At 43.6% G+C, this 27,211-nt stretch overlaps 1 protein-coding gene across 3 annotated transcripts in view; it reads right to left on the bottom strand.

Annotated features, from left to right (window-relative positions):
- The window catches only part of LOC138681526 (proton-coupled folate transporter-like), a 730,145-nt gene extending 706,616 nt beyond the window's left edge, over positions 1–23,529 (bottom strand). For 2 of the 3 annotated variants that reach the window (XM_069769104.1, XM_069769106.1), the window contains exon 1: positions 23,182–23,529. In XM_069769104.1, the coding sequence (XP_069625205.1) occupies positions 23,182–23,289 (108 nt within the window). In that variant the 5' untranslated portion in view covers positions 23,290–23,529. Of the gene's footprint in view, positions 1–19,596; positions 19,648–23,181 lie in introns of those variants that run through there. The other variant, XM_069769105.1, reaches the window with a different exon arrangement.
- Positions 23,530–27,211: the final 3,682 nt, after the last annotated feature.

Here is a 27,211-nt window from a genome sequence, read left to right as displayed (position 1 = left end):
ATCTGACCTCAGATGTAATATCCCATCTGAGGTCAGAAAGGGGTTAACTGGAGGTAAACGTTTTACCTCTGGTCACAGCTGCTGGCTCACACTGTCATCTGACAGTGTGGGAGCCGCTGCTCTCTGACTGCCGATAATGATCTTACCGCTGATCAGAGCCTGTGTTTTCCATGTTGTCATGCAGATAACAACGTTTCAAACAATGGTTGTTTGGGCCCCCAGTCATCTGAATGGGGTCCGGGTTCAGGTTTGGTCAGCCAAACCAACCTTTTTTTAACTGTTCGGCCTAACCCACTGGACTCGACCATCCACGGGTTTGCTTACCACTACACATGAGTGCATTCATGAGTAAGGGAAAAATAGTCTTGACTATGGCAACAAAAACTGTAGACTATGATCAGTATATGTCTATGGTCAGTTTAGTTACTTCTTTCCCTTACATTTAAAATCACTATCTTTTGTACATATACCCTTCCCGTTTTGCATGATTAGTTGATAATGACTTGTAGTTCGATTTCTAGCTGTTATGGATACTGTCTTAATAGCTACTCACTCAGTCTATTGATTTTGACAAGAGGAAATAATTCCATACTGTTTTCCTTGAATAAAGGTTGGTTGGTTCAACAGCATTAACCAATTTTTTATCCTGACTTAGTATTGATGGGGTTATTGAGTTGCATTACTTTGTAATACCGTACCTTGTACATTACAAAAAAAGACAGCTCCACAACCCACAGGCATTTAGAATTAAATTACAAGCATTTAGAATTTGCAGCAAGATCTGTTATTGTGATCATGAACTCAACTAATCTTAGAAGACATGGAAGTCAGGTGCATCTTACTACACCTATTATTGAATGCTATTTCAACACTTCCAAAGCCTTCACCTTCCTGACCAGGCCATAATTTTTTTAATTCTGACCAGTGTCAATTTATGAGGTAGTAATTCTGAAACGTGATTCTGAGACTGTTTATAGTGACATGTTATACTTTATGGTAGTGGTACATTTTGGGCAATATAATTTGCGTTTATCTATGAAAATATAGAAAATTTGACAAAAAATGAGAAAATGTAGCAATTTTCAAACTTTACATTTTTATGCTGTTAAACCAGAGAGTTATACCACACAAAAGAAAAAATTGTTGTGCAGTTTTTCCTGAGTACACCGATACCCATGTATGTGGTGGAAAACTGTTTGGGTACATGGCAGGGCTCAGAAGGGAAGGAGCGACATTTTGATCGTTGAAGCACAAAACTGGCTTGAACAGATAGTAGACGCTATGTCACATTTTGCAAAGCCCCCGATGTGCCTTAACAGCAGAAAACCCCTATAAGTGACCCCAATTTTGGAAACTGCACTTCTTAAGAAATTTATTTAAATGTGTAGTGAGCACCTTGAAGCCACAGGTGCTTTACAGAGCTTTATAAAGTTAAGCAGCAAAAATGTTGTTTTAGCCCTTAATTTTTCCTTTTTACGGGAAGAACAGGAGAAACTTGACTGTACAGTTTGTTGTGCAGTTTCTCGGGAGTACATCAATACCCCATGCATGATGGAAAACTACTGATTGGTCTCATGGCAGGGATTAGAAGGTAAGGAGTACCATTTGACTATTAGAACCCCAAATTGGCTGGAATAGATAGCGGTTGCTATGTTGCATATACAGATGTGCCTAAACAGTGGAAATCTCCCAAAAGTGACCACATTTTGAAAACTGCACCTCACAAGTAACTTATCTAGAGGTGTGGTGAGCACCTTGAACCTGCAAGTGGTTCACAGAAGTTTAGAAAATTATTTAGACGTGAGAGTCCTCAGTGGTTGATACCTTTTAAGGGCTAACTGAAAAAGATGGTAACAAATTGCAAGCTTTCAAGACTACGCAGGTCCCTTCATCAGGCTAAGACTAAAGCAAGTTCTGAAGAATTACATACTTATATACAACACAGCACAGAGAGAAAGAAGGCAATAGATAAGACAAGTGACATGAAGCAGAATTTTCATTATGTGAGAGGGATAGCCATAAATATTGGAACAGTTCATAGATAAGGAAGTCGTAAAGGGAAGTTGCCACAAGTTTTCTTGTAGTTTGTTTTTTTGTGAAATTAAGCTTAAAATAATAATTAAAATGTGTTAATGCAATGTTTGCACTGTTTGCAAACATTTCTATATGAAAAGTATTATATATATTTTTTACAAATATATATATTTACCACTAGGGGGAGCATTTTCCGTTTTAGACCTCATGCAGCTATAGTAAGACTTACCAGCTTTACTGTTAGCAGCAAAATTGGGGCAGTAACTGCTGACATCACCATTTCCCTCCCCTTTTGGGTGGTCTGTCTAGCATCCCTGGGGCAGAATGAAGAGTAGCATCACAGGGCAGCGCCATTTTGTGTGTGACTGCCCTGTAACATAGTAACATAGTAACATAGTTAGTAAGGCCGAAAAAAGACATTTGTCCATCCAGTTCAGCCTATATTCCATCATAATAAATCCCCAGATCTACGTCCTTCTACAGAACCTAATTGTATGATACAATATTGTTCTGCTCCAGGAAGACATCCAGGCCTCTCTTGAACCCCTCGACTGAGTTCGCCATCACCACCTCCTCAGGCAAGCAATTCCAGATTCTCACTGCCCTAACAGTAAAGAATCCTCTTCTATGTTGGTGGAAAAACCTTCTCTCCTCCAGACGCAAAGAATGCCCCCTTGTGCCCGTCACCTTCCTTGGTATAAACAGATCCTCAGCGAGATATTTGTATTGTCCCCTTATATACTTATACATGGTTATTAGATCGCCCCTCAGTCGTCTTTTTTCTAGACTAAATAATCCTAATTTCGCTAATCTATCTGGGTATTGTAGTTCTCCCATCCCCTTTATTAATTTTGTTGCCCTCCTTTGTACTCTCTCTAGTTCCATTATATCCTTCCTGAGCACCGGTGCCCAAAACTGGACACAGTACTCCATGTGCGGTCTAACTAGGGATTTGTACAGAGGCAGTATAATGCTCTCATCATGTGTATCCAGACCTCTTTTAATGCACCCCATGATCCTGTTTGCCTTGGCAGCTGCTGCCTGGCACTGGCTGCTCCAGGTAAGTTTATCATTAACTAGGATCCCCAAGTCCTTCTCCCTGTCAGATTTACCCAGTGGTTTCCCATTCAGTGTGTAATGGTGATATTGATTCCCTCTTCCCATGTGTATAACCTTACATTTATCATTGTTAAACCTCATCTGCCACCTTTCAGCCCAAGTTTCCAACTTATCCAGATCCATCTGTAGCAGAATACTATCTTCTCTTGTATTAACTGCTTTACATAGTTTTGTATCATCTGCAAATATCGATATTTTACTGTGTAAACCTTCTACCAGATCATTAATGAATATGTTGAAGAGAACAGGTCCCAATACTGACCCCTGCGGTACCCCACTGGTCACAGCGACCCAGTTAGAGACTATACCATTTATAACCACCCTCTGCTTTCTATCACTAAGCCAGTTTCTAACCCATTTACACACAATTTCCCCCAGACCAAGCATTCTCATTTTGTGTACCAACCTCTTGTGCAGCACGGTATCAAACGCTTTGGAAAAATCGAGATATACCACGTCCAATGACTCACCGTGGTCCAGCCTATAGCTTACCTCTTCATAAAAACTGATTAGATTGGTTTGACAGGAGCGATTTCTCATAAACCCATGCTGATATGGAGTTAAACAGTTATTCTCATTGAGATAATCCAGAATAACATCCCTCAGAAACCCTTCAAATATTTTACCAACAATAGAGGTTAGACTTACTGGCCTATAATTTCCAGGTTCACTTTTAGAGCCCTTTTTGAATATTGGCACCACATTTGTTATGCGCCAATCCTGCGGAACAGATCCTGTCGCTATAGAGTCCCTAAAAATAAGAAATAATGGTTTATCTATTACATTACTTAGTTCTCTTAGTACTCGTGGGTGTATGCCATCCGGACCCGGAGATTTATCTATTTTAATCTTATTTAGCCGGTTTCGCACCTCTTCTTGGGTTAGATTGGTGACCCTTAATATAGGGTTTTCATTGTTTCTTGGGATTTCACCTAGCATTTCATTTTCCACCGTGAATACCGTGGAGAAGAAGGTGTTTAATATGTTAGCTTTTTCCTCGTCATCTACAACCATTCTTTCCTCACTATGATTCTTTCCTCACTGTGATCTGCTAGTATCAGCAGTTACTGCATCGGATGCACAGCTTGTTTACAGCGCATCATACTACATGTCTCTTTCTCTCTTTCTCTCTCTCCCCCATCAGTCTCTCTCAGCCATACTAATGAATCACTCCCCTCCCTTCACAATGCCTGGCCTTTCACTGCAGACCTGGAGCTCCATCTTATCTTACTGATGGATGAGTCACAGACAACTCTGGCTCTGATAATGCTGATCCTACACTGTTCCTCCTTGATGTCTTTGCAGTCTCTGATAATCTGCCTGCTGTGCCCGGTCTTTTCTCCCACATTTTACCCCTATCAATCTAGGATCTTTTCTGAAGCATTAATTATTCTGTTAGCAGATCCTAATGACAGGAGACAAATCACAGCAGATGGCTCCATGAATATGGCAGCAGAATACTCCCACTGCTGTTAATTGTGCAACCCATAGAGGCGTGCCCAGTTCACTGCTAATGCTGCTGCACTGTTAGAGATAGGGTCAGTGGTGGTCTGTTATCTCCTATGACCATGGGGTTCCATATTATGACACTGATAGCGTCCTGCAACACTGTGAAACCAAGATGTCAATCCAGTGCCTTCTTAAACTCCTATAACACGCAAAATATGTTTCAAATGCAAGAAAATCTGTGTTATAACAGCATGTTATGCTACATTACATTGATTTATTAATGATCTACAAATGCGGTATCTTCCTTTTAATGTTTTATGGTCCTCTGAATGGGTCTGGTTCAATGTTCTGATGATCCCAGAAGGTATGAAGCGCAAATTCCTTAATTGAGGTAAAAAGACTTAAATCCATGCAAAACATTCATTCCTGCACTGAGTGTGTCGAAGGTCCTCATGAGTTTATACTCACAAACTCTGCTGTCTTTCTGAGATTTGAAATTACTTTTCAAAACAAGTAATTTCATGTCCATGATGCTATCACCGGGGATAAAAAAATGTTTTGCTACCGGTAGGCCCATTCTTTTTTCTCTTATTGTGTGGCAATGAGAATTCATTCTTGATCTAAGTTTTTGCCCTGTCTCCCCCACATACGAACCCCCAGTTGGTCATTTAGTACAAGTAATTTAATATACCACATTAGATGTGATGCAGCTGAAAGTAACTGTGATCTGTAGTCCTGATGTGAGTTGGGGATCTTTATCTTGTCCGTGGTCATTATAAATGGACAAGTTTTATATTTTTTCTGGTTGCAAGGAACGGTTCCAGCAGCTGTTTGAGAGGACAGGGAGCTTCTGACAATGGCGCTTCTTAAATTTGGGGGCTACCTAAAACACAGTAGTGGGGGATCTGGAAAAATGGATTGTAATTGGGTATCTTTTTTTTAGTAAAGGTTGTAATTGCCATGCAGCTCCCCTTAGCACCTCCAGATTTGGATTGTAGGTGGCCACTAGAGGCACCCGATTATTTTCCTCTTCAGCTTTTTAATGCAGCAGGTGATTCCTTGATATTCTGGTGGCTCTTGTAATTTGGTTTTCAATTGTTCTTGTATGGTAGCCCTGATTCAAAAAAGTCTTCTTGAGGCGATCAAGGTGTTTGTCTCTATCCATGGGGTTGGAACATATACGATTGTATCTGATGGCTTGGCTGTAGACAATAGAGTTTTTTATGTGTTTTGGATGGAAACTGTCCCATTTAAGGTATGTTGGACAGTCGATTTACTTCTGATACAGGGATGTCTCTATTTCATTGTTCTTTAGCTTGATGATGGTGTCCAAAAAGTTAATTTCATTGCTGGAATACTTGAGTGTTAAGCTGATGGTGGGATGAAATTGATTAAACTGTTCGTGGAATGTCTTTAGCTGTTGCTCAGACTCCGTCCAGATAATTAAAATATCATCAATGTAGCGGTAGTAGGCAAGAGGCCTGATGGGACATGAGGACAAAAATTCACTTTCAAGCTTGGCCATGAAAAGATTGGCATACTGTGGAACCATTTTACTTCCCATAGCTGTACCAGTCTACTGTAGATAAATCTTTTTGTCAAATTCACAGTAATTGTGGGTGACCATGAATTTTGTGAGTTTCACCATAGAATCAGCATCATTCCCTGTGTTTTCCGTGAAGAATTTGCAGGCATTTAATCCATCCTGGTGTGGGATATTGGAGTACAAAGATTCAACATCCATGGTAGCCAGGATGGTTCCTTCTGGTAGAGGACTTATTGCTGCTAGTTTATTCAGTAGGTCAGTTGTGTCCTGAATGTAGCTGGCTGTATCCTTTACCAGGGGTTCAAGAATACCCTCTCTACCCATCCAGATGCCTGTTCAGTAAGGGTGCCCACACATGAGATAATTGACCTCCCTGGATTTCCAGATTTATGGATTTTGGGAAGCATCTAGAATGTCCCTATTCCTGGACTCTCTCGTATCAGGTCATGAGCTCTTATGGATTCGTCAGGCAGACAAGATACCAACTTGTTTAGTTCTTTATAATAGTCCTGTGTAGGGTCCAACTACAATTTTTTGTAGTAGTGTGTGTCCATAAGTTTTCTGGTTGCTGACAAGGGAGGAGCAATAGTTATGATGAACACATCAGACTATATGAAAGAAGCAAACAGACAACTTATGGACACACACTACTACAAAAAATTGGAGTTGGATCCTACACACGACTATTACAAGGAACTAATCAAGTTGGTATCTTGTCTGCCTGACGACTCCATAAGAGCTGATGACCTGATACCAGAGCGTCCAAGAATAGGGACATTCTACATGGATGTGGAATCTTTGCACTCCAATATCCCACACCAGGATGGATTAAATGCCTGCAAATTATGATATGATATGATACACTTTATTGATCCCGGGTGTAATTAAGGTATTACAGCAGCAATACAAACAGCTGTACATAAAATATTAGGACACAAATTTTGCAGAAGAATACCAACATTGTATAACAAATAAATGTGAGTAGTTCAGGTATATAAGTCACTGTTAATTGACATTAGTACACCAGCAATCAGACATTGTTGTCTACCACCCTTAAGAAATTATTATACATCCCTATAGCAGTAGGTACAAACGATCTCCTGAATTTTGCCTTCTTGCACCTTATTAGGATTAGATGGCAGCTGAATGTGCTCTTCTGCTTCAAGAACAGCTGGAATGCTGGGTGTGTATTATTGTTCATTATAGCCCTACACTTCTTCTGAATCCTATCCTCCAATACCTCCTCAAAAGAGTCCAGATGGAGGCCAACAACCGCGCTTGCCTTCTTGATAAATTTGTTGAGCTTATTAGCCTCAGATACTCGCACTCTACTGCCCCAGCATATGATAGAAAAAAATGGCGCTTGCCACATCGAACTGGTCGGACATTTCCAGCATTTTATAGCACACATTGAACGACCTGAGCTTCCGAAGAAAGTACAGTCTGCTCATTCCCTATTCTATATTCTGTATGACACCTCCAATCGAGTTTACTGTCAAGATGAACCCCCAAATATTTGTATCTCTCAACAATCTCAACCTCCTGGCCGCCAGCAATATTGATCGGTAAGTACAGTAATCTTCCTTTTTCCTTCTATAACTCACCACCAACTCCTTGATTTTCTTTACATTTAGTTCTAGACAGTTAGTCCAGCACCAACCCACAAAGTCAGAAACCACCCTTCTATATTCCTCCTCCCCCCTGTCCCCCACAATGCCCCCTACAATCACTGAGTCATCTGAGAATTTTGAGAGGTGACAGAGATCTGATTTATACTTAAAGTCACTGTTAGGAGTCGAGTTCCCACCGCTGCACAGTGGGAATCTCGAACCATGTCTGCTGCTGTCTCCCATTCTGCATCGGCCGCAGTGGAACCTGCTCAGCGGAGACGTCGGTCCCAGCGTCTCACTGAATCTGATACTGTGCAAAGGGTTACTGCTACCTCTCCAGGCTCTACTATTGTACCCTGCACTGGTCTGCGGCGAGCAGGCTTTTCTGGGACTAAGTCCTGCTTTGCACACACTGAGCATGCCCAGGGTAAGATCCTCTCAGTGAAGATCAAGGGTCATAGGCTCAGGTACTGCAGCAACTTCCATTGGTCCCCCAGGAAGGTCCTGTACCTGATCAAGTTCTGTGTCAGCCTTCCATTGGTCCTTCTAGGAAGGTCCTGTAGGTGCTGCATCTATAAAAGGTTCTCACGACCGCACGGCCATGCGCTAGTATCAAATATGTATGAGCTCAGCGCCAGTGTGGTCATGTGTGTGGTCAGGGACCCGGCTGAAATAAGCCCCTAGAATGCTGGCACCTCCGGCGAGGAGTTTTGTGTTTGCAGTCAGGGACCCGGCTAAAATAAGCCCCTAGAATGCTGGCACCTCCGGCGAGGAGTTTATGTCTGAATTCAGGCCTGGCTAATAGCCATAAGAATTCCGGCTACACTGGAGAGGAGCTGCGTGTTGGTTGGACTGCATGACCACTGTCAGCTCTACACAGTAGCTGTGTCCCCTGTGAGCTAAACAGGGCACAGCATTCTCTTTACTACGGGCTCTGTGAAGTAACAGAGTTCGTTTATACTAATTTGCTTCGCCGCCTTGCTTAGCAGCAGGTTCTTTCCTGCACGGTGGATCCCAGGTTGCGAACGCACCTATCTCATTTAATAAATATATTCGGTGCGTTCCGCCAACCCTAACAGTATACTAGCGCCAGGATCTGGCTAAGTAATGGCAGATGAACAGCGATTGCAGGGGTGCATCCAGCTGCGGAAGGGCCGGTTGGCGTCTCTTGAGCGTTTCAACCTCGGCAGTGGATGTTACCGCAATAGCTGTTCAGGCTGCTAGCGTGGCTGCAGCACCTTTACCCACTGCCACCTCTGTTCCAACTTTATCTCACCTCCCATTGCCTGAAAAATATTCTGTGGACAGTAAGTCCTGTAGGGGTTTTGTGAGCCAGTGTGGTATACACCTCGAGCTCCTGCCTGCACGTTTTCCCACAGAGCGGGCAAAGGTGGGATTCATAATCTCTCTCCTGTCGGACAGAGCTTTGGAGTGGGCTACGCCGCTGTGGGAGCGCAACGATCATGTGGTGCGGAGTGTTCCTCGGTTTCTGGACACTCTGAAACAGGTCTTTGTAGGACTTCAAGTCACCCATGATACAGCACTCCAACTGCTGGCTTTGACTCAGGGTTCGACCATGGTCAGCCATTTTGCCGTCCACTTCCGGACATTAGCATCTGAGTTGGAAAGGCCAGATAAAACCCTCATTCCTGTATTTTGGAGGGGGCTGGCTGACCATGTGAAGGATGCTTTGGCCACTAGGGAGATTCCCGCCACACTGGAGGAGCTCATAGCTGTATCAACTGGCATAGACCTTCGTTTTCACGAGCGAAGGTTGGAGCGAGCCCAGTGTAGGCAGAGGATTCGCTGGCTCCCACCTTCGCCAGACCTTTGGAATCTCCAGTCCAGGCGTCCGAGTCACATGAGGACATAGAGGTGACACGAGCGGGGTCCAAGTTCCAGTCCGCTCAAGCACTTAAGGTCTGTCATGTTTGCTGGCAGTCAGGACATCTTGGCTTCAAGTGTCCTCAGCGGTCGGGGAAACGTCAGCGTCTAGTGGCAGTTGGAGAAGGTACACTAGACATGGCGATGTTTGCCTCTAAGTTGTCCTTCAAGGGGACAATTACCATAGGCCCATCCACTCTTATGGTAGAGCTATGCATGGACTCTGGGGCAGAGGGGACAGGGAGTTGCTAGCCATGAAGTTGGCTTTCTCAGAGTGGAGACACCTCTTGGAGGGAGCTGGCATTCCCTTCCAAGTGTTCACAGACCACAAGAACTTGGTGTACTTACAGACGGCCCAGCGGCTGAATTCTCGCCAGGCTAGATGGTCACTGTTCTTCTCCTGGTTCTGTTTTACTCTCCATTTTCTCTCCGGGGAGAAGAACATTTGTGGCGATGCTCTCTCTCGCTCCGTAGTGTCATCTGAGGAGTAGGAGGAGCCTCGGCTTATTGTCCCTTCTGAGAGCCTGGGAACTGTGGCTCCGGTTTCGCTAGAATCTGTGCCCCCAGGCAAGACTTTCGTTCCATCCAATTTGCGACTGGAGGTTCTCTCTTTGGCTCACTCGTCCAGGGTGGGTGGACATTTTGGGACCAAGAGGATATCTGAGCTTTTGGCGAGGACATACTGGTGGCCGCATATGGCCCGTACCATCGGGGACTATATTCGGGTGTTTGTCTCCTCAGCAATGGCCTGCTGGGCAACTTTACCCCTGCCGGTGACAGATAGGCCCTGGGAGATGGTCGGGATGGACTTCGTGGTGGGCTTACCCAAGTTTCGTAACTGCACCGTTATCTGGGTTGTCACTGATCATTTATCTAAGATGGTGCACTTGGTGCTGCTTCCACAGTCACCTTCTGCACGGGCCTTGGTGGCGTTGTTCATTAAACATATTTTCCGTTTACATGGCATGCCTGATAAAATTGTCAGTGACCGGGGTCCCCAGTTCGCGTCTCGGTTTTGGAGATAGCTCTGTCGTTTACTCAGCATAGAACTAAATCTCTCCTCTGCATATCATCCCGAGATGAATGGGTTGGTAGAGAGGGCCAACCAGACTCTGGTGACATATTTGCGACATTTTGTCTCTGCTAGGCAGGATGACTGGGCATCTTTGCTTCCTTGGGAAGAATTTGCTCTGAACAACGCCACAGCCAATTCCACTGGGCAGACTCCTTTTCTCCTTAATTATGGCCAGAATCCGTGTGTCCTTGTGCCCATGCCCGTCTCATCCACTGCTTCCAGGGTGGCAGACTGGGCAGTGGAGGCACGTGACATTTGGGACCGCAGACAGGATGCCATTCGGGCTTCCAAGGAGAGAATGAGGGTTTCTGCCGATGCTCACCGGCGCCCTGCTCCGACCTTCGCTCCTGGCGACTTAGTGTGGCTCTCTGCCCATAACATCAGGCTGCGAGTTGAGTCCACTAAGTTTGCGCCTCGCTACATTGGTCCTTTCAAGGTTCTGGAACAGGTTATCCCTGTGGTCTACCGTTTAGCTATTCCTCCACGCCTTGGTATCACCGATACTTTTCACGTTTCCCTCTTAAAGCCCGTTCATTTGTCCCGGTTTTCTGAGTCATCTGCTGGGACATCGGGTTCATCCACGGATGAGTTTGAGGTGAATGCTATTGTGGGGTGCAAGTTAGTACGTGGCAAAAAATACTGTCTGGTGGACTGGAAGGGCCACGGTCCTGAGGACAGAACCTGTTAATCTGTAGAGCACATTCGGGCTCCGCTGCACATTGCAGCCATTGAGCATAGCGAGGCCTAAAGAGGGGGTATTGTTAGGATTTGAGTTGCCGCCGCTGCACAGGGTGAATCTCGAACCTTGTCTGATGCGGTCTCTCATTCTGCATCAGCCGCAGTGGTGCCTGCTCAGCGGAGACGTCGGTCCCAGCGTCTTGCTCAGTCTAGTTCTGTGCAAAGGGTTACTGCTGCCTTTCCAGGCTCTGCCATTCTAGCCTGTACTGATCAGCGGCGAGCAGACATCTCTGGGACTAAGTCCGGCTTTTCCCCTTCTGAGCATGCCCAAAGGAAGACCTCTCAGTGGAGGTCTGGGGTCACATACTCAGGTACTGCAGTAGCTCTTATTGGTCCTCCAGGAAGGTCCTTGTAGTTGCTCAGTTACTGTAGCAGTTCTCATTGGTCCTCTAGGAAGGTCCTGAACTTGCTGCAGCTATAAAAGGTTTGCATGGCCGCACGGACATGCGCTAGTATACACTTGTTTATGTGTGTGTGTTGTGAGTGAAAGTCGCTATTTAATCATCCCCTCCCTTGTGTTTGAATGCTCGCGTAAGGAGAATGATTCTAATCTACCTCCCTACTTTACCAACATTAGTACACAAACAGTGAATATCGCTGTGTCTCTCAGTGCGGCACCACATACACTCTCGTGCTCCTTTATTATTATTTCCGTTACATGCTGTACTGCGGCCCTGTGATGCAACAGGGTTCGCTTCTTTCACACAGGGTGAAGCTAACCCGTGTTTGTATTCTCATTGTACCGCCATATAGTCTGCCATTGCTTAGCAGCAGGTTCCATCTCTGCACAGTGGACCCCGGGCTTCGAACGCACCTTATTCCTTTTCTCTAATTATTTGGTGCATTACGCTAGCCCTAACATATGTGGCCTTTTTATATTTTTTCATGCTAAATAGTAGGGTTGAGCGAAACGGGTCGGCCATTTTCAGAAGTCGCCGACTTTTGGCAAAGTCGGGTTTCATGAAACCCGACCCCTGTGTGGGGTTGGCCATGAGGTCGGCGATCTTCTGAATCTGGTATCGGAATTCCGATACCGAGTTCCGATATGTTTGCAATATCGGAAATCGGTATCGGAATCCATATTTAAGTGTAAAATAAAGAATTAAAATAAAAAATATTGCTATACTCACCCTCTGACGCGCCCTGGTACTAACCGGCAGTTTTCCTTCCTTAGAATCAGCGCGTGAATGACCTTAGATGACGTCGCGGCTTGTGATTGGTCACGCGACCGCCCATGTGACCGCTCACGCGACCAATCACAAGCCGCGACGTCACCGAAGGTCCTTCAAGCGCTGATTCTTAGGAAGGAAGGCTGCCGGAAAGAAGCAGGGCGCGTCCGAGGGTGAGTATATACCTAATAGGAATATACTCACCCTCGGACGCGCCCTGCTTCTTTCCGGCAGCCTTCCTTCCCAAGAATCAGCGCTTGAAGGACCTTCGGTGACGTCGCGGCTTGTGATTGGTCACGTGAGCGGTCACATGGGCGGTTGCGCGACCAATCACAAGGCGCGACGTCATCTAAGGTCTGTCACGCACTGATTCTAAGGAAGGAAGGCTGCCGGTTAGTACCAGGGTGCGTCAGAGGGTGAGTATAGCAATATTTTTTATTTTAATTCTTTATTTTACACTTAAATATGGATCCCAGGGCCTGAAGGAGAGTTTCCGCTCCTTCAGACCCTGGGAACCATTGGAAACCCAATGCACTGCATTGGGTTTCGAGTTTCGGCCGACCCCGACCCCAACTTTTTTATAGGATCGTCCGATTTCACTCGACCCGACTTTTGAAAAAGTCGGGTTTCGTGAAACCCGACCCGATCCTATAAAAGTAAAAGTCGCTCAACCCTACTAAATAGTACTGTATAAAATTAGAGAGAGACAGCAAAAAAGTGGTCCACCAGTCTACAATGCCCAAACTTGGAGCATGCAGATATATGAGGGCTGTCACGGAAATACCACACTGGCAAATATGTGGCCTGTTTTTTTTTTTTATGCTAAATAGTGCTGTATATAATTAGAGTAACAGGCAGCAAAAAAAGTGGTCCACCGGCCTACAATGCCAAAACTTGGAGCACGCAGATATATGAGGGCTGTCACAGATATACCACACTGGCAAATATGTGGCCTGTTTTTTTTTTTTCATTCCAAATAGTGCTGCATATAATTAGAGTAACAGACAGCAAAACAGTGGCAAAATGGCCTGAAATGCCCAAGCTTGGAGCACGCAGATATATGAGGCCTTTTTTGGTGAATTTTAAACACAAAAGAAAATTAGTAGAACAAGGCTAGCACTCACAAGTATGCTACGTATGCCTGAAAAACTATCATTTTTAAACAGGCCTCTGTCTGGCAGAACAGACTGTATATGTTTTTGAGGGGATTAATTATTAGGAAAAATAAATAAAAAATGCAACTATGTATATAGTTAAGAAGATGCAGCAGCAGCAGACAGTTATGGAGCTTTGGGAGGGATGCGGTGGGAGCTATGTACGCACATACAGTGCCTGCAGGCCTTGCACTGATGTGGATATGCTGTGCCCTGCCTACCTAGCGCAGCAGTATCGGGACCCACAAATTAGCCCTAAAAAGGACTGTTGGTTTCTCAAGAGTTGTGGATTTAACAGTTGCAGACCTACACTAACTATAAAAACCATGATTCTGACCCTATCTTGGCAGCAGCTCTCCCTGAATCCTGAGCTGAATGCGGCGAGCAGGGTGGCGCCAAGTCTCTTTTACTCGGGATGATGCTGTGCGGTCAAGCCAATCACTGCACAACCACAACAAAGATGGCTGCGGCGTTTCATGGCCTGGCAGACAATCCCTGCAGCATGATTGGGTCTCTAAAGTCCGATAAAAATGTTGGGTGGAGACACCAGTTACCGCTGAATAATCCCGGAAATGCTTGGTGCTCGCCGAGTACATCGAGCATAGTGATACACGTTCGCTCATCACTAGTGTGCATGGCTAAATGTGGACCAGTCAAAATTAAGAAAATGTACTATGTGTCCATAGTAAAGTGCCAATGTATGAGAATATAGCTGTGTACTGACCAAAAATTGACCCCGCAACAGCCTGCACCTGCCCGACACCCGTTTTGCGTCTAATGGCTGTGATAGAAAAGGGAGTTCTACAAGATTCTAACAATGCAGTTTGCCAAAACTTTTGCATTGGCCCATTTTCCTTTTGTAATTTTTTAAATATAAAAGATGCATTTTTTTTTATTTTGCCTAAAATATGAAAGAAATGTGTGATCTTTAACTGTAAGCCTTTTAGAGATCATTTCATCTTCAACTTGCTTAACTGTTCACAACAACAGTAATTTTGACCAGGAATACCCAAACTTTTGCATGCCCCTGTACTATAAGGGTGGATGCTAATCAGTCTATTTTTCTATTATTTTTTGATACTTTTGTTATTTACATTTTCATGTTTATTTTATTTAATTTTAATTATAATTGTTTTTTGTTCAATAATTTACTGATTTCACGGCATGATTCCATATCCACCCTATGGTTTGAAAACTCTACACATTTTATATTTTCTTCTCACTAGTTGCAGTTTTATGCTTCAATATATATATATCCATCTTTGTTTATTTAACAGGAGTAGGAATAGGTGGACCAATGGATGTTTGAGTCCACCAGGTTCGGGCGAACTATGAAAAAAGTTTGGTTCATGCACTAGCCAAAACTGCAGGTGGGAAAACAGTGGGAAACAATGGCTCTGACCGGCGTTAACCTTACTTATTAAAGTAAATGGCTGCTCACTCTCCCCAGTCCCACAATCTTGATGCCCCGGGGTAATCCTTGACACTGATCTCTCCTACAAATCACATATCCAAGCCCTTTCCACTTCCTTCCAACTTCAACTCAAAAATATTTCCCGGATCCGTACATTCACCAACCAAGAATCTGCAAAAACCCTAGTCCATGCTCTCATCATCTCCCGCCTTGACTACTGCAACCTCCTGCTCTGTGGCCTCCCCTCTAACACTCACACACCCTTCCAATCTATTCTAAACTCTGCTGCCCAACTAATCCACCTGTCCCCCCACAATTCCCCGGCCTCTCCCCTCTGTCAATCCCTGCACTGGCTCCCCATTACCGAAAGACTCCAGTTCAAATCCCTAACCATGGCACACAAGGTCATCCACAACCTGTTTCCTCCATACATCTGTGATCTCATCTCCCGTAACTTACCTGCACGCAACCTCTGATCCTCACAAGATCTCCTTCACTACTCCCCTCTTATCTCTTCTTCCAACAATTGCAAACAAGAATTCTCCCATGCATCACCCCTACTCTGGAACTCTCCACTAGAACATATCAGACTCTCGCCTACTGTGGAAACCTTCAAAAAGAACCTGAAGACCTACTTTTTCCAACAAGCCTACAACCTGCAGTAACCACTGATCCCCCAAACCACTGCATGACCAGCTCTGTCCTTCCCTTTTGTATCCTCCTCACCCATCCCTTGTAGATTGTGAGCCCTCATGGGCAGGGTCCTCTCTCCTCCTGTACCAGTCATGACTTGCATTGTTTAAGATTATTGTACTTATTTTGTATTATGTATACCCCACCTCACATGTAAAGTGACATGGAATAAATGGCGCTATAATAATAATAATAAATAATAATATCGTGGACTACTGAGGGTTCCTACACTGTCACACAAAAGACACCGTGTGAACCAGGGGCAACAAGGTTACTGCAGGTCAGGTGCTGGCTGATGACTGCTACTGTCATCATCCTGTGCCTGGTTTCACTGATAGCAGTGAGAGCAGGCTATGCTGATGAGAATAGTCATCAGCCAGCACCTGTAGATAGCGGAAGCTTTACTGCTTTCCACAGACACCGAAGACCAAGAAGATGAACGTGGTTTACTTCATAGGATCATTTGATTATCAAATTGGTAAACAAGGGCTAGTGTGAGGGAGTCTTTATTCAAATTAGGATTTTTTTTCTGTGTATGTGTTTATTACTACTATGTTAGTAATGGGGGTGTCAGACTGAGAGATCTCCATTACTAACCCCCAGAACAATTACCCTGATTGCTACTACACCAAGACAATTGGGAAGAGCTGAGGCTAAACACCCGATTTGACACATCAAATATGATGCACCACTTCTCGAGTGGCAGCAGGATGATGTTTGTAGGTTGGGAATGGCCCAATAGCCGTGGGCATTCCCAGCCTATTAATATAATCTCACAGCTGTCTGCTTTCCCTAAGCTGGAAATTAAAATTAGGGTGGACATCATGCAGTATTTTTCATTAATTTATGTGATTGGCCAGCGCATATGTGAAAAAAATAAATAATATGGCATGGGGTGTTAGGGGTCGAGTTCCCACCTCTGCACAGGGGGAATCTCAGGCCATCTCCACTGTGGTCTCCCATTCTTCTCCAGCCACAGTGGAGTCTGCTCAGCGGAGACATTGGTCCCAGCACCTGGCTCATCCTGATACTGTGCGGATGGTTATTGCTGCCTTTCCAGGCTCAGCCATTGTAGCCAGTACTGGTCAGCGGCGAGCAGACGTCTCTGGGACTAAGTCCTGTTTTTCCCCTTCTGAGCATGCCCGGGGTAAGACCTCTCATTGGAAGTTGGGATCACATGCTCAGGTACTGTGTCAGCTCCCATAGGTCCTCTAGGAAGGGTCCTGAAGTTGCTCAGGTACTGTAGCAGCTCCCATTGGTCCTCTAGGAAGGTCCTGAAGTTGCTGCAGCTATAAGCCGTGCGGCCATGCGCTAGTATCAGCTTATGTTATGAGCTTTAGCTACTCAGTGGTCTTGTCTGCTTGTGGTCAGGGTCCGGCTGAAATAACCCACTAGAATACCGGCACCTCCGGTGAGGAGTTTGTATCGTGAATTCAGGGCTGGTGTAAAGCCATTAGAATTCCGGCTCCACCAGAGAGGAGGTGTTTGTGTGCTTGCTACTTCCTGACCTCTGATTGCTTTTGCTCTGTTAGGTAGCTGTGTTCCCCTGCGACGCTAACAGGGCACAGTGTTTTCCCTTCTGTGCGACTCTGTGAAGTAACGGAGTTCACTTCTACCACCATATTGTGCCACCATTTGCTAACAGCAGGTTGGTCTCCTGCACGGTGGACCCCGGGATGCAAACGCACCAATAATAATATCTAAATACACTCGGTGTGCTCTGCCAGCCCCAACATGAGGCACCTCTATTTTTTATAGCCAGCCAACATAAAGCATACAGCTGAGGGTTGTAACCCACAACTATTATAAAAAGAGGGGGGACCGTACATATTTTAAATGTGTTTCTTTTTTTCACATGGTGTGCCAACCAATCACAGCCATGTGATGGGGCTGGAAGAGCCCACACCGGGAGCGCTTATTGACTGGCTGTGCTGCAGCTTTTTAAAAAGCTTTATTCTGGCTGCCAAACTGGAATGGTATCCTAGACTTCCGTGAGATGTCAAAGTTCGGAGTTTGAGCACAGATACTAGGTGTCCTGTATGGACCCCGAACTTTAGTGTTCAGGTTCGCCTATCACTAAGCAGGAGGTATTTTTTTTTAGGGCTGTTCACATTATGTGCTATGTGTCAAGTTGTGTCAAGTGTCTACACTAGGATGCATGCAGTTGTATCTCCTCTTTGTGTCTGCAGTGTCTCCTTGTTTATGGGTTTACTTATTACTTGCCCTGTGGGCTTGTACATAGTGAAAAGAAGCTTACCTATTTATGATTTTTAGCTTAATGTCTCAAAACTGAACTTGACGACAACTTTTAAAAATATGTAGAACATTGTAACAGTTCATGATGCCCACAGCAAGCAATAGGCTGCCCAGCAGATATCAATAGGAGGGTTAGTGAGCAGATCTGTTAGCTTGTAGAAATCACAGGAGTTTGCAACTCATGATTGCAACGCACTATATAGCTTGTTTGTGATGATTACCTGAAATGAAGGGTTAATCTGCAGGTAGCAAGTGTAGGATTAACCAACAGGTTTGAAAAAATAATAATAACAGAAGACAATGGATGGTAGTAAACTCTAAACAACAGCTGAACACATTACTATATGTTTTCTCAGACACTGAGGTATGTAAAATTAAGCCTTAACAAAGTTATTCATGAATTTTAGAAGTTTAAAAAATATGCAGAAATGGAAAAAAGGGTAAAGAGATTATAAAGAACATCCATATCATTCTAAAAAATTTATATTTCAAGGCAACCAACACATGAGAATTCAAACAGAATTCAAAGTTTGCGAGCACATCGCCAAAAAACTAAGCACATCGGCAAAAAAACTATTGAGCTGCCTGCTTCGAAAGAATTGATTATTGCATTCTGAACTTTCTCCACAGTGTTTCTCACAATTACATGTCTCGTGATATGCAAAACTTGCAAAAAGAATGAAGAGTTCTCTCAGATGCCACATCGAGGTGAAGGATTTAAAATTAACTTCACGTGCTGGTTTAATGTTGCTTAAATCGATTCCTCGACAATTATTGACAAGGCATTTGATATCAACCATTGCATTGTGTTTGTTTTTCGACTTTTGGGTGTTAGACAAGAAGGCCTAAATTTATTTTGCGGCTTCATCACCATTTGTCATGTCATGGCTATAAACACTTATTATGCTTTCTATGAAAAAAAAAATATATAGCAGCATCTGCAGTGCGCAATTGCATTTTAATGCATGCAGTTGACGGATCAAAAGCAAAGAATGAAGATGCTGGAAATGTTGCAACACATTTAGCAGTTTCTGACAATGGAACATGAAAAAAAGAGGATTCTCATCTTTATTTGGTGTGTACTCTAATTAGAAAACATTCTGAAAAAGTAGTACTAGTCAATGCTGTGATTAAAAGTAGGTTGTGTCAAGTGTGTAGTGCTTGGAACAAAAAAGAAGGACAACTGTGAGGAATACAATCAATGGTAAGAAACACATGAAGAAACATGCTACATAAATCACGAAGGCAGTGTGGGTAATATGGAAATCAATGCAATCACTGAAATGTTTTTGAGATCGCAGGAGAAGCACTGAGTTCTTTATGAAAAGTATATTGGCGACTGGGACAGCAGAATTTTAAATGTGAATTTGTATGAAGATAAAGCTACTGTCATGAAAAAAGAATGTGTCAGCAATGTAGAAAAAAGAATGGACATGAGAAAAAAACAGGACCCACCGAATGTCTTCTATCAATCTTTCATTTTTGGCGAATCTGAGCAGTCTCAATATTCTTCTGTAAAGGCACAGATGATTGGCCTCGGGGAGACCAAAACATCCAACACTGCGGAGACACCATCACGTGTTTCTCAACGCAGTGATTCCAGAACACTGCCCCCATCCCTTATGGGAAATATGCAAATGCAAGTAAAGAAGCTGCGGAGACACCATCACGTGTTTCTCGACGCAAGCAATGAATAGCCAGGCCTTTCCCCGGGAAGGAACAACCACGGGAAGGGCAGCATCCTAAGAAGGAAAGCCACCTATGCCAAGCATGGTATCCATCCACAGACAGCTGTTTCGGGGTTTTTGCCCCTCATCAGTGTGGAGTAGGAATCTGGCTATTAGGAGCAGTGCCTAGTAAAAAGGCTATAAAGGCACAGATGATTGGCCTCGGGGAGACCAAAACATCCAACACTGCGGAGACACCATCACGTGTTTCTCAACGCAGTGATTCCAGAACACTGCCCCCATCCCTAATGGGAAATATGCAAATGCAAGTAAAGAAGCTGCGGAGACACCATCACGTGTTTCTCGACGCAAGCAATGAATAGCCAGGCCTTTCCCCGGGAAGGAACAACCACGGGAAGGGCAGCATCCTAAGAAGGAAAGCCACCTATGCCAAGCATGGTATCCATCCACAGACAGCTGTTCAATATTCTTCTGAACCTCCCTCCAGACATCCCCAAGTCTCTGTATGGTGACCTCCACCCCAGGGCATTCAGAACTAATCCTAGAAAATTCACCAAAATGGGGATGAAAACCATAATTACAGGTGAGGTTTTGGTAGATTGATGGATAGATTTACTCAACTATTAAAAACAAACTCAGCGAGAGGTAAAAACGAAGATAAGTCCTCCTGTTAAGCTGCCACAAATCACCTTAAAATTTGTTCAAAAGACTGATTTGTCCTCCCAGTCTGACCATTGGTTTCAGGGTGATAGGCAGATGAAAATGACAATCCCTAGTTTACTGCAAAAAGCTCTCCAAATTTTAGAGACAAATTGTTCTTCCCTATCCAACACAATGTTCAGAGGGATCCCATGTGAACTTACAATATGAGTAAAAAGCAACCTGGAAAGTGTCTCTACGTTAGGTAATCCTGACAAAGGAACAAAAAGAGCTTGTTTGCTGAATCAATCAACTACCACCCAGATAGCAGTTTTCCCATCAGACAGAGGCAAATCTGTAATGAAATCTGGAATTGGCAATAGAGACAATTTCCCAGCTATGACTGACTTTGGCACGAGCGCAGACTTCACAAGCAGATACAAAATCTTTAATATCATTATCTATGGACGGCCACCAAAAAAGTCTAGCAACGGAATCATGAAATTCCTGTAGCACCTGCAATCTTAGTTACACAGGCACCAATAATTTGGACCCTGGGGAATCAGAAGAAGTAAACGACTGGACTTTACGAATTTCCACTTCCAATTCTGAGGTTACCATAGACACCACAAAACCCTGAGGAATAATGGAGGATGGAGGTTAAGGAGGAGAAAAGGAATCTAGACTACGAGATAATGCATCACCATACCCTGGCCCAGGAAAATGTCAAGTAAATGAGACAGACCATTTAGTCATAGAAAGGTGCTCATGATGATAGACGCGGTATCCACCGCTTGTCATGACAAGCGGTGAATACCGCGAGTATACCCCTTTGGTACATTGAGGAAGGTCTATATGACTGAAACATCTGTAAATTGTATGTATTGGACCACATTAAATTTTTTCTCTGCAACCGTTGGTGTGTGTCAAGTGTTCAACACTAGGCAACACTTTGTAAATGTTTTTCTCAGCAATATGGGCTCCTGAAGGATGATGATGGAACTCGATATTCTGATTCAAGAAAGATTTTTATTTCAAACTAAAATACAACCGGTTTCGACTTCTTGGAGTCTTCCTCAGGTATAATGTCATATCCCCAACAACAACAACAAAAAAAATAATATTCAGCTGGGTCAAAAAAGAACATATCTCACAACTTTGCAGCCTTTACAGCCCCCTCAGTGTTATCATGCACCAAGATATCACTTTCATGGCCCCCTCAAAGTATGATGCCAATAAATGTACCTCCAAAACAGTAAGGAGCACCCACAGTGAATTCCTCTACAGTATCCTTCACACGTACAGTATGATGACCAGAAAAAAACACCACCACCCTCACAAAGTATGATACCTACACAGTATGATAGCACTCTTAAGACACCTAACACAGTATTATGCCCCTTACAAAGCCCTCCACACAGTGATGTCCTCAACGCAGCCCTCCATGCAGTAAGTTGGCTCCCACAACCCTCTACCCTGTAAAATGACCCACACACATTATAATGGCCCCTAGCAGCCCTCCAAATAGTATAACGCCCTCCCACATAGCCCTGAAAACATTGTAATGGCTGCCACACAGCCCCCACACACAAACCTTCCACACTGTTTAATGAACCTCAATAGCCCTCCAAACAGTAAAATGGCTCCCAGTAAAGCTCTCCAAGCAGTAGAATATCCCCCATACAGCCTTCCCACACAGCCCTTCAAACATTATAACTGATACCCACATAGGCTTCCAAATAGTATTAAAGACCCACCAAACAGCCCTCCAAATAATACATTGGTCCCACTTAGTCCTTCATGAAGTATGATGGCCCCCTACACAGCCCTCCAAATAGTATTATTGCTACCCACAAAGCCCTACAAATAGGATGATGATCTCACAAGTAACCCTCCAAATAGCATGATGGACCCCAAGTTACCCTTCAAATATTATGATGGCAACAAAAACGTACTCATTGATTTAAAAAAAATACTTTTCCTCATTCCCCTGCTGCATTGGTCTCAGCAGTGTGTGGTCTGATCCTCTGCACTGCACAGCACAGAAGGCGCAAGTAGACATAGTGGTGACATCAGACTCACAGAAAGAATGATGGCGGAGGGAGCATCAGCTGATGGCTCCCTCTTCCATTATTGCTTTCAAACGTATCCACATCCAAGATGCGGACACAGTTTAAAGTATTATGCCAGGTGGGGATGGTCCGGTGCTGGAGCTGGCACTGAGCCCCTGACTCACTAGCCCCAAAGTGGCTGCCTGGGCTGCACTTTTAGTGGCATGCCTCTGCCCATAGCTATAAAGTTTCTAAAACCTGTGAACACAGAAAAGATGGATGTGTCAAAACGTCTTAGCGTTGTCTCATTGCTTAAATTTATTCTAGTTCTTTGTCATTCTTCTTGTTTGCTTCTATTTTAAGTACAAAGTGCTGAAAAATATTTTGGTGCTGGACTAATAAAAAATATTATTATTAATGTAAACCATGTCTAAGTATCACTGTATGAATACTTCCATTGTAATGCATTAACTCAGCATCCAGGATGTGATGCAGAGCTTGATTTGCATAAAGTAAAAAAGGTAAACAAGTTTCAAATAAAACAATTTTTAAAATGTAGCAGTTATAAAAACAACTAAAACTGTAGTATAGAATAACATTAAATGACATTCAGCACATAACTTTGCTATTACATATAGTGCAAAAAGTAGTAAACATCTTACCTTATCCAATATCAGCTGTTGATAGGCTGGTGCTTGCAGAAATGTTCCGGTCATAAAGAGAAAAAGCACTGGTTCCACTGTGATTATTGATCGTAACTGGTGACACATTGTCTGCTGCTAAGGAACTTTTAACTGTATAGTAATATTAACAGTCTAAGACTAAAACTGAGCTAAGTGTAGAGTATTTCTCAGTGGAAAAGGCATAAAAAGCTATATAAGTAGCAATATTATTGTTATTAGTCAGATGTTCCTGCACATTATACCTGTATATTTAACAATAATGTTATAGTACAGTCTTCAGTTGCTGCATTTCTTTCACTGTCAAAGCAAGTATAACACGGAACTAGTAACTTCCTCCTCCACTACATTTTTATGAGAGGTCAAAGATTGAAACCAGCTTTTGTCAGTTTCTCTTGTCTTTCTCACGGGATCCTTTAACACGCATCCACAGTTTATTTATTCATGTAACACAGTATACAATGGACAATGTCCAAGATGTTTGAAAAAATAGTTTTTTTCAGAAGTATTTACAATTTCACATTAAGGAATTCTCAGTCACAACACATTAGATGGACAACCCATTAATTTGAATATAGTAAGCAATGCTGTACTTAACCAGGGGTGGTGCTGTAGAGAAACTTAATGCTAGATGCTGTGCTCCTCTGCAGATTATCCATTGTGATCAGCTTATTTTTGGCAGACCATTCCTGCAAAAAATGTATTGGACCAAGCAAATGGCCCTGTTAGCAATGGTGCACTTCATTCAATTCTAGAAAACTGTGTTTTGGGTATGAAATTTGGGTCATTACACTGGCTGCCCATTCATTACAGGATACAATTCAAAGTACTTGTTCTCACCCACAAAGCTCTTCACAGTGCAGCACCCCCTTACATCTCCTCCCTCATTTCTGTCTATCGGCCTAACCGACCTCTGCGCTCTGCAAATGACTTTCGACTAACCTCTGCACTAATCCATACCTCCCACTCCCGACTACAAACAAGACTACTCCCGTGCTGCACCAATCCTCTGGAATGCTCTACCCCAAGATATTAGGACCATCCACAATTTGCATAGTTTTAGGCGCTCCCTCAAAACACATTTGTTCAGAGCGGCCTATCATGTTCCCTAATCAGTTATTTTGTTTGCGGCCTATCATGTTCCCTAATCAGTTATTTTGTTTGTGTGCAGCCCATTCACTATTTCCATCTATCCCCCACTCCCTGGAGATGGCTGGACCATTTTTGTAAATACATCATTGTAAATACGCACCTGTACTTTGTATCTCCCCCACCTCATTGTAGATTGTAAGCTCTCACGAGCAGGGTCGTCTTGTGTTGCTTTAATTATTGTATTGTTAATGTTGTTACTTATGACTGTTGTGTTTGAAGCTGTTAAACTGTAAAGCGCTGCGGAATATGTTGGCGCCATACAAATAAAGATTATTATTATTATTATTATTATGAAATGCCATGAATTGCAAGGTTGCAAAAGACACTCAATCAAGTTCAAATAATTATATGCGGAATTTGTAAAAGAGAAGAAATAAAAAACTAGAGCCACCAAAAACATTTAAGGATAATGATCAAGGGCCATGTCAGTAGTTTGTGGTCACTGACTTATAATGTTCTACATAGCAATACACCTCTCTTTGCCACTTTTTAGATATATACTGTAGGTACCGATAAAGGTATATGGAGGTGTCCTAATTTACTAAAGCATATGTAGTTAAGAGGAAAGAAATATGGAAAAATGAAAGAGGGAGGAGAAAAGTTAGATTAAATATATTTTTCCCGTAATCGTATTATTTTTCACAAAGCCCATCAAATGGATATTTATTGTTAATATAGAGACTAAGCTTAATATGAAGTTTCTTTCTGCTACCTTTGTATATTTTTCATCTTCATCTGACCAACCCTCATCTGAGGGTGAATCCAGCTTAACATAGCTAGATAGGCTGTTCTATTCATACACTGCTAAAACTACATTTGCAAGCAGCACCTTGCTTCTCCTCAAGGAGAACTGCTGCAGATCCCTCCCTCACTCTCCCATTTGTTCCTTACAAGTCCCCTCTGAGTTATCAACAAGCCAAACCAAATGAAGAATTCACCTTATACTTAAGGTACCGTCACACTAAGCGACGCTGCAGCGATACCGACAACGATGTCGATCGCTGCAGTGTCGCTGTGTGGTCGCTGGAGAGCTGTCACACAGACAGCTCTCCAGCGACCAACAATCCCGAGGTCCCCGGTAACCAGGGTAAACATCGGGTTACTAAGCGCAGGGTTGCGCTTAGTAACCTGATGTTTACCCTGGTTACCAGCTTAAACGTTAAAAAAACAAACACTACATACTTACATTCCGTGTCTGTCCTCCGGCGCTGTGCTTTCCTCTGCACTGTCAGCGCCGGTCAGCCGGAAAGCAGAGCAGTGACGTCACCGCTCTGCTTTCCGGCTGGCCGGCGCTGACACAGGATGCAGGAGGAGTGAAGAGAAGCACAGCACTGGGGACAGACAGCTGAAGGTAAGTATGTAGTGTTTGTTTTTTTAACGTTTACGCTGGTAACCAGGGTAAACATCGGGTTACAAAGTGCGGCCCTGCGCTTAGTAACCCGATGTTTACCCTGGTTACCAGTGAAGACATCGCTGGATCGGCGTCACACACGCCAATCCAGTGATGTCAGTGGGAAGTCCAGTGACGAAATAAAGTTCTGGACTTTCCTCAGCGACCAACGATCTCCCAGCAGGGGCCTGATCGTTGGTCGCTGTCACACATAACGATTTCCTTAACGATATCGTTGCTACGTCACAAAAAGCAACGATATCGTTAACGATATCGTTATGTGTGATGGTACCTTAACTTCTGAGCAGTCTTTGTTCCAGTACAGTACCCTGCCTGACAAACTTTATTTTATCCTCTATAAAATTAATAGTAAGTGCAAAGGAGCTGTGCTTGCTGTCTGCCTCTGAGAATTCAGTGATGTGTAGTGTTGAGCATTCCGATACCGCAAGTATCGGGTATCGGCCGATATTTGCGGTATCGGAATTCCGATACCGAGTTCCGATATTTTTGTGATATCGGAAATCGGTATCGGGATTAAGATTAATGTGTAAAATAAAGAATAAAAATAAAAAATATTGATATACTTACTCTCTGACGCACCCTGGTCTTCACCGCTGCAACCGCCTTGCTTTTGTTCCGAAGAATGAGCGCGTAAAGGGCCTTCGAAGACGTCGCGGCTTGTGATTGGTCATGTAAGCGGTCACATGACCGCTCAGCGACCAATCACAAGCCGCGACATCATCAAAGGCCCTTAACGCGCTCATTCTTTGGAACGAAAGCAAGGCGGTTGCAGCGGTGACGACCAGGGCGCGTCAGAGGGTGAGTATATCAATATTTTTTATATTTATTCTTTATTTTACACATGAATATGGATCCCAGGGCCTGAAGGAGAGTTTCCTCTCCTTCAGACCCTGGGATCCATTACATACCTTCCGATATTTGTGTCCCATTGACTTGTATTGGTATCGGATATCGGTATCGGCGATATCCGATATTTTTCGGATATCGGCCGATACCATCCGATACCGATACTTTCAAATATTGGACGGTATCGCTCAACACTAGTGATGTGAAATGGCAAATGCTGCTATGATGATACATATGAGACAGGATTATCTTCTGTCAATGACATCAGCAGAGCAGCATTTCTGTATTTATATAATGGTCTGTAATGGGCAGCCCAAAACACACTGCTTAGCTATCCATTGTATAGTAAACTCCATTGTGGCGGACTGCAGGAAAGTTAAGCTCCGCTAGAAACTAGCTAACAATTATGTAAAACCACACAGGCAGCCATACTGATGTAGCTGGCAGAAAATAAATACAGTAACGAAAGGTACTGTAAAGCAGCAAACAGTGCACAGTGGCACAGAGTGCATTCTAAATGTGTAGAATACACTTTATGTCAATTCTGGAGGTTGAGGAGAATTATGCTGGCTGGAAGGGACTGCACTGTCCATGATCAGCCAA

Source organism: Ranitomeya imitator, chromosome 5, assembly GCF_032444005.1.
Source record: "Ranitomeya imitator isolate aRanImi1 chromosome 5, aRanImi1.pri, whole genome shotgun sequence".
Classification (NCBI taxonomy): domain Eukaryota; kingdom Metazoa; phylum Chordata; class Amphibia; order Anura; family Dendrobatidae; genus Ranitomeya; species Ranitomeya imitator.
This window is presented reverse-complemented; position numbering and strand designations above follow the sequence as displayed.